The following is an 8,873-nucleotide window of genomic DNA, read 5'->3' on the forward strand; positions in this document are numbered from 1 at the left end:
ATCACTATTATTACAAGTGCTATATTTATTGTAGCTCAATTATATATATTAAGGTTGGTCTCCTACTATATATTTGTAATTATCAACATTATTTGTTTATATTCATTAATTCAAAAAAAAGAGTGAGCCTAAGTGAACTATTTTGATTGTGTGAGGGACCGAGATTTTTTACTTCTCTACAATTTTTTTGCATAAAAAATTATGTTTTGCTCCTACTAATTTTCTATTATTTGTGAAAACTACATTTTTATATGTTATGAGTTATAATAGGAAATAATTTATTCTATAAGAAGTTATAATGAATAAAATATTTTCTTTGAATTAAGAAGATGTTTGCTTTACTATTTTATATTTATTTCCTTGGATTAGGAATTATTTATTTTTCTATTGTATGTTATTTTGAGTGTTTTCTCTTGTGGTTCTCGGGTAGAGAGAAGGAGAGAGAGAAGGAGAACGAAGAGACGAGAGACTTTCTTTTGTAATTGTCGACGTGATCAAACGGTGTAATTCTTCAATTAATAAAATTCTCTGCAACTCCGTGGATGTAGGTAATCTGTTGAACCACGTAAATCTGTGTGTTCTTTTCTGGTGTGAATTTTCTTGTTCCATTTTTTGCTTCGTCAAAGTCGATCGTTTTAAATTTCATATATATCACAACAACTATTATCAGATCCAATGACTGCAGATGAAGTGAAAGTTTCATGGATCGAGAAGTTTGATGGCATAGATTTTGGTTACTGGAGGATGTAGATAGAGAACTACCTCTATGGGAAGAAACTCCTTCTTCCGTTATTGGGGAAAAGACCTGAAAGAATAGATGAGGCTGAATGAAATCTGTTGGATAGACAGGTTCTGGGGGTTATTCGATTGACCCTATCAAGGTCCGTTGCAAACAACGTCGTCAAGGAGAGGACGGCTGTAGATCTTATGACAGCCCTATTAGGTATGTATGAAAAACCATCGACGAATAACAAGGTATATCTGATGAAGAAATTATTCAATTTGAAGATGGCGGAATGTATGTCTGTTGTATAACACCTGAATGATTTCAATATTATCACAAATCAATTATCGTATGTGGAAATCAAATTTGATGATGAGATGAGTGCACCGATCATGTTGGCTTCATTGCCAAATAAATGGGAAGCTATAAAGATGGTTGTCAGTAATTCTGCAGGTAAAACAAAATTGAAATATGAAGATATTCATGATTTGATTTTGGCTGAGGAGGTGCGCATGAAATATTTTGGCGAGATCTCAGGTTCGAGTTCAGTATTAAATTTTGATTCCATAGGGAGATCACATGACAGGAACCCAAACAGGGGAAGATCAAAATCAAAGAACAGAAGCAGGAGTAAGTCAAGGCCTAGTAAACAAGTAACTTGCTGGAATTATGGCAAAAGTGGCCACATAAGGAGGAATTGTAGAAATCCTAAGAAGATAGAGAATTACAGTGCGAAATCACAGGATGCACTATTGCTGACAGTTCATGGTTCTGTTGATGACTGGATACTAGATTCAGGGGCTTTTTTCCATACAACTTTCCATCGGGAATTGTGCGAAATTATGTTGCAAGTGACATTAGAAAAGTATATCTAGCAGATGGAGAAGCTCTGAATGGGAGAAGCTCTGAATGTGGAGGCAATGAGAGATATTGACATTGCACTTCCAAACAAGAACAAGTGGACTCTGCAAAAGGTCTGTTTCTTGAAATGTGGCAGGACGCCAAATGCATGAAAACTGGATCCTGTACACACAGATGTGTGGGGACCTTCTCCAGTGGCATCTCTTGGAGGCTCTCGTTACTACATCAAATTCATTGATGATCATAACAGATAGGTATGAGTTTATTTCTTGAAGTATAAATATGATGTATTCAGTGTGTTCAGGACTTGAAAGGCCATGGTTGAGACAGAGACATGCTTAAAGCTGAAATGTTTGAGGTCTGCTAATGGTGGTGAGTACATTGATGGTGGGTTCAAGGAGTACTGTGCAGCTCAGGGAATCATAATAGAGAAGACCACTCTGGGGACACCACAACAAAATGGTATTGTAGGGCGCATGAATAAAACCATTAATGAGCGGGCTAGAAGCATGAGATTGCATGCCCGACTACCAACTATTTTCTAGGCAAAAGCTGTCAATACTGTAGTTTATTTGATCAACAGGGGATCATCTGTTCCATTAAACTATGAATTACTTGAAGAAGTCTGGAGTGGGAAAGAGGTCAAATTTTCTCACCTTAAGACTTTTGGTTGTCGTTCTTATATTCTCATTAATCCTGATGCTCCAAGTAAGCTTGAGACTAAGTCAAAGAGATGTTATTTCATTGGATATGGAGATGAGACATTTGAATATCGTTTTCGGGATGATTAGGGTGGGAAGATCATAAGGAGCAGGAACGTGATTTTCAATGAAAATGTTATGTACAAGGACAAGTCTAGTATAGTTTCTGAAACAACACTGAAGGAATCTGAGTTTGTAAGATTTGATGATTTACTAGAGATCACAGTGCATGACAGAGATGCATGTGATGATGAGAGTGAATCCGGGGCATCCACTCCTATTGTTCCACAGTCAGTTTTAGAGCAGCCCCTACAGTTGCAGTTCGCAGGTCAGAAAGGGTTAGACGATTTCTACAGCATTATTCTCCAACTTTGAACTACATTTTGTTGACAGATGGTGGAGAACCTCAGAGCTATGAAGAAACCTTACAAGATGAAAATTCAAGCAAGTGGGAGCTAGCCATGAATAGGGGTGTAAACGAACCGAACACGAACGAACAAAGCTTGTGTTCGTGTTCGGTTCGTTTAAAATTTAGTTTGTTTGAAATAAGCTCGTGTTCGTTTCTTAACGAACGAGCCGAACACGAACCGAACACGAGCTGTTCGTTATATAACTTATATTATATAAATATTCAATATCTATATTAGTATATTACTACTATAGTATATTAATATATTATTATTATTATTTTATTATATATTATAATTTATAAAATTTAATGTTTTAAAATATAATAAATTTTTTATATATAATTATTTTATATTATTTTATATTTCAAACAATAACGATTCGAACACGAACGAACGCATCACTGTTCGTGTTTGGTTCGTTTAACTAACCGAACGAAAAAAAATTGTTCGTGTTTGTCTCGTTTACTTATCGAACGAATCGAACACGAACTCATTGACGAACCGAACACGAACTGTTCGCGAACAACGAGCTTTTTTGACAGCCCTAGCCATGAAGGAGGAGATGGATTCTTTACTATAAAATCAAACTTGGGAGTTGGCAGAACTTCCATCTGGGAAGAATGCATTACACAACAAGTGGTTGTACCGGGTGAAGCCTGAGCATGATGACAATAAGAGGTACAAGGCTAGACTTGTTGTAAAAGGTTTTCAGCAGAAGCAAAATATTGATTATTCCAAGATTTTCTCTCTTGTGGTGAAGCTTACAACCATCATAATGTTACTGTCTATGGTGGCTACTGAAGATCGCTTCCTTGAGCAGTTAGATGTGAAGACAACCTTTCTTCATGGGGATCTTGAAGAAGACATCAACCTGAAGGGTTCGTGGTACAATGTGGTACAATGAAAGGAAGAGTCAGTTTGCAGATTGAAGAAGAGCTTGTATGACCTGAAGCAAGCTCCTAGACAGTGGTACAAGAAATTTGATAATTTCATGCATAGTGTAAGGTACAACAGATGTCAGGCAGATCACTGTTGCTACATCAGGTATTTTGACAATTCCTATATCATCCTACTGCTGTATGTGGATAGTATGCTTATTGCAGGTGCTAGTATTGAGGAGATCAATAATCTGAAGGAGCAGATGTCAGAGCACTTTGGAATGAAGGATTTGGGAGCTGCAAAACAAATCCTTGGTATGAGAATTGTAAGAGATAGTGTCAGAGACTGTAAAGGAGATGATATGGCTACATGGCTTCTTCGAAGAATTGGGCAAGAAGAATCAGAAGGGAATTCTCTACAGCGATAGTCAGAGCGTAATATTCCTTGTCAGGAATCCAACATTTCAGTCCAGGACTAAGCACATTCAGATCAGATATCACTTCATACGGTCATTGTTGGATGACGGACAATTGTTGCTTGAGAAAATTTGTGAAAGCCAGAACCCTGCTGATATGTTGACAAAGGTTGTTACTCTGGAGAAACTGAAGTTGTGCGCAGCTTCAGTTAATCTTCTAGCTTAAAGACAGGGGCCTTGAGAGGATAACACGTTTGAAGAAAAGGGCTACGTCACCAGTGGAGGATATCAGTCTGAGGAGGAAGAACGATGTTGTCAGTGTACCAGTCTCTAAGTGGGAGAATTGTTAGAAAATAGTGGAGCCTGGTCTACTATTTTCTAATAAGTGATTATGGAGAATAATGAAAGAAAATATGTTTTTTTGTCTCTTAAGAAATTTTGGAGTCTAGCTGCAATTCATGTACTTCTGTTGGAGTCTAGGTGTATTCAGGTATTTATGTTGGACAAAATGATCATTTATCCAACAATAACTGCAAATAAGTTGTTATGAATAAGCTCCCTCAAACAAAAAACTAGCTTATTATGATACTATGCAGATTTTCAGATTAGCAGATTATAGGTGCCCCAAACAGACCCTAATATGAATTGATTATTGGAGATATTAAGTGATGTATCTTTACTTTCATATCATTTTATTTTTATTATTTTTTCAATTATAAAATTTTTATAAGGGTTATTTATATTCCTATTCAAATTAATAAAATAATAAAATATTCCACTTTATTTCACATTATTCAGAATTTTAACATTATATAATATTAAAATGTGAAACTAATCACAAATCTTCCCGCAGCCAATTCTTAACGAGAATTATATTGATACCATTCAATATTAAATGTCTAAATTAATCTCATCTGAAATGTACACCTACAAACGATAGTTACACACGGACGTGGGTGAGAAAAGCGAGAGTACGTGTACACCTGCATGCTTCGCACCTAGCAATTTTCTCGGAACTAGTCCTCTCCAACTTGGGAACAAGATGTTTCAATGCTCGACACTATCCGCCGCCCGACTGCCCTATATCTTCGCACCCGGCGAACTTCCCGGAAACCAAAGAGCGACAAAGCCCGACAAACACAGAAGCCGAGACGCCAATCAAATCGAAACCCAAAGAGCTGTAAAAATGAGCGGCAGCTTTCTTAGGAGCGGCGGCTTGAGATCCGCTCGCGAGCTTCTACTTCGCACCCGCTTCCCCGTCTCTTCTGGCTTGGTGCGTGAATCAGCACAGCGGCCCAGGGCTTACGTAAACTCATTTCCGGCCGGGTCAAAGGTCGGCCGAAACTCCTCTTCCCACCTTTCACCTGCCGCGTACTCTGCTCTATCATCAGCCGCTTCCAGGAATGGGTTCGTGTGCTGGTATCTAGGGATGATCGAAGCACGCCCTATTTTGACCAAGAGCATAACCTCCGGAGTTATATTCATCGCGGCCGATATCACGTCGCAGGTATGTGCTCTAAATGGAATGGGACTTTGTAATGATGGCTTTCCATGGAAGTGGATTGGAGCATCGGTAGTTCCAGGACATTAAACCAGGGAGGAAGACAGATGATAATGCCTTCATGGCGACAAGATATAGGTATAAAGATTTTACTACTGAACTTCTCCTGAATGATTGTTGTTTGATGCTATGACAGATGGTCACTCTTTCAGCTTCAGCTTCTCTTGATTGGATACGAACTCTACGGATGGCTAGCTATGGGACGCTAGTTGCAGGCCCAGCATTGCATCTATGGTTCAATTTCGCTTCAAGAATTATCCCAGAACGAGATGTAATCAGTACACTGAAAAAAATATTTATCGGGCAAACTTGCTTTGGCCCAATTATGACATCTATTTTTTTCTCTCTGAATGCTGGTCTACAAGGTAAATTTTTTTTTTTTAATCTTTTGTGCTGGTATTTTTTTAACGCTTTCTTTATGATACAAGTTGTGATTATGCTAATCCATGTGCTGAGGTTTTTGGATTTTTAGGGTTTATGATAATTCATTTTTGTTTTTTTCCCCTTTTGATTTGTTGTTAATGTTTAGGTAGATTTTGTTAATCTAACGTCTATTTTACTAAGGATAGTATTAGAAACTTTATTTGTGATTTATAGAAATTTATCCCACATTGCAGCTTAATTGGGTGTTCTATCATAATACTGCTGAAAAGCAACTAATTTTAGTTTCTCTTCTTTACATCACTACAATATAAAAGTACGAATATTACATGAACTGTAGGCATTGGCCTCGCAACGTGATTTGTTATATAACTTTGATATGCATTTTGTTTTGTTTTATAGATCAATTCTTACTTTTGATGATTGTGGATGATCATAACAGTCAATTTAGTAGAAAGCAATGAGAACAGAATTCATCTTATGTACTTCATATTCAAATTAAATTGTTAGTCAAACTAAGGCATTGATTTACTTGAGCTCATCGTTCATTAATTAAATTACTTAATAGCCATTAAGTGCTATTAATATGTGTAATTTAGCAATGGAATGCAGGAAAAAAAATCTCTTGCAATTTTATAATAATGGTTAGTGCTGTGGGGATTAGTGCTGAAGTTTGGTGTTGCAAGGAGGTATTAATGAGCCATTGGCATATGATAAGTTGAAGTAAGGGAATTAAAATTGTTGGGTTACACAAGATGATGACAAGATATAGAAGACCGAAGTGGGATGGGGATACTGAAATTGATGGGGTTTGCTAGATTAAAGAGGTAAAGTAGCCTCTTTTTGCTCCAATATCATAGTGTGGAGGGCATGACAACATGTGGATGTGGGAAAAAGGGTACGGGGACCATGATAAAATATAAGAGTTATGAATGGATATTTAATTTGGAAAATCACCTCCATTATTTTGTAATAATAGAACCTTCTGTAGACTTAAATGCTAAATTAAAACAAAAAAAATCTATAATTATGATAGTTTTGTTGAATGAAACTAACTGCTTTACGTAAGAAAGAAATCATCGGTATCCAAGTTTGAGCTTGGAAAAAAATGTGAAAAAAAACACAGCCTACATCAACCATGCAACCTTTTTGAACCTCCTACAGAGACCAGTTTGCATAAATGTCTTTAGTGCACTCTGCTTCAATTCTTCTCTGAGGGTGTTGAATATTGTGCTTTCTGGTTAAGGCTCAATATCTTTTAGGAAGTCGTATGTTAAATACATTAATACACTTACTCAGTTGACTTTTTTGGAAGGCATTTCATCAAACAAACTGCCACTAAATTTGGGCTTTTCGTCCATTAAGATTGATTATTTAGAATTATGTTTACTTAATTGCAAGCCTCCATACCTTCTCTAAGGTAATTTTACAGCAATGAAAATAACAAAATCATTAAATGTGATTAATTGCAAGCCTCCATACCTTCTCTAAGGTAATTTCCAAAACAAAATCATTAATGCCCTTATAATTTATTTAAAGTTTTTGTGAATTGTAGAGACTCGCACTCTTATAAACTTTTTATCTGGGCCATAATAGACGATCTTATATTATCAGCCCTCTAATATTTTGTATTTCGTGGTCACAGGCGAATCTGCTTCTGAAATTTTGGCCAGATTGAGAAGAGACTTGATTCCAACTTTACTGAATGGCCTTCTCTACTGGCCCATATGCGACTTTGTTACTTTCAGATTCGTCCCAGTTCGTTTACAGGTATGTATACATAATCATGATTTATTTTTTGGGAAATTTACATACATACCACTCAGTTACTATGTATTTACATATCAGAAACCTAAACTTCAATTTTCTACTTGCATACCACCTTACCTGTGCATGAAGAAGATGTATGTCACCTTTTAAAAGCTAAAATGGTGCTATTTTTCATGTGATGTGAAAGATTTGTGTGGTATAAATGCAAAAAGCAAAATTTAGGTGTTTGTTACCTAAATACATAGGAATTAGGTGGTAACTATGTAAATGCCCCATTTTTTTCTTTTAATCATGCTAATAAAAAACCATATCTAATTATTCGTTTTTTTTCTCTTTATATTTGCAATCTTCTCAGCCTTTGGTTAGCAATTCCTTCTCATTTGTGTGGACCATTTACCTCACATACATGGCAAGTTTACAGAAGGTATCAGCTCCCCAGATTGCAGCCAATTGATTTCAGTGCTTAGCTGTATTTTGTGCTCTATAGTTTCTTAGGTTATCAGCCCTCCAATTTTTTTGCACACATTTCATTATTAGAGAATTAGAAATTTCATTTTTCTCTAGCCTTAGGCTTCTGTTATGTATTGAATTAAAGCTTCCCTTTTTGCTAAGAAGTCTATTTAACACCTCATGTATTGGCTCATTCTGGTAATATTTTCTAGTAATGAAATGAAAAAAATGTTTTTTTTTGTTGTCGAAATTGCGAAGCTCATTATCATTCAGAAACTGTTGCATTAATTGAGCCTTACAAATGCTTGGTTTCACTTGAAGCTGTGTGTAATTAAAGTTTAAGAATGTATCATTAGTTATTCTAAGATCAATATATTTGTTGATTATTTGATGAGATTAGCCTTAATAAGTACACTGTATTTTAATGTCGATATGTTTGTTTAGTATTTGATGAGATTAATCTTAAATGTTGGAATATGTATATTTATCACTCTAGAATCTTACTGTTCAAGCTTAAGCCATTGGGATCTTTATTGCTTAATAATGCTTTCAGTTAAATGCATATTTTAATTTGGTTATTTAAATTTTAAAAATGTGTGCAAAATTTGGGAGAGTAGTGTTATTTAAGGGTGCTTGAAATTATAGAAGAAATAATTGCAGAATAACTGTTGTATATTATCAAAATCATCCCAAATAGACTTCATGAAAAGCAACGGCTATT

The 8,873-nt window shown here is 35.8% G+C and overlaps 1 protein-coding gene across 1 annotated transcript; it reads left to right on the forward strand.

The window, feature by feature from the left end:
- The first annotated feature begins 1,902 nt into the window (after nt 1-1,902).
- LOC110024569 lies at nt 1,903-8,329 on the forward strand. Its single transcript, XM_020724615.1, has 7 exons — nt 1,903-2,052; nt 2,377-2,614; nt 3,299-3,591; nt 4,931-5,497; nt 5,688-5,916; nt 7,578-7,702; nt 8,058-8,329. Exons 1-7 carry the CDS (start codon nt 1,903-1,905, stop codon nt 8,154-8,156), a joined length of 1,701 nt encoding a protein of 566 aa, XP_020580274.1. The 3' UTR covers nt 8,157-8,329.
- Nucleotides 8,330-8,873: the final 544 nt, after the last annotated feature.

This window comes from Phalaenopsis equestris, unplaced genomic scaffold, assembly GCF_001263595.1.
Source record: "Phalaenopsis equestris unplaced genomic scaffold, ASM126359v1 Scaffold000258, whole genome shotgun sequence".
NCBI classification, from domain to species: domain Eukaryota; kingdom Viridiplantae; phylum Streptophyta; class Magnoliopsida; order Asparagales; family Orchidaceae; genus Phalaenopsis; species Phalaenopsis equestris.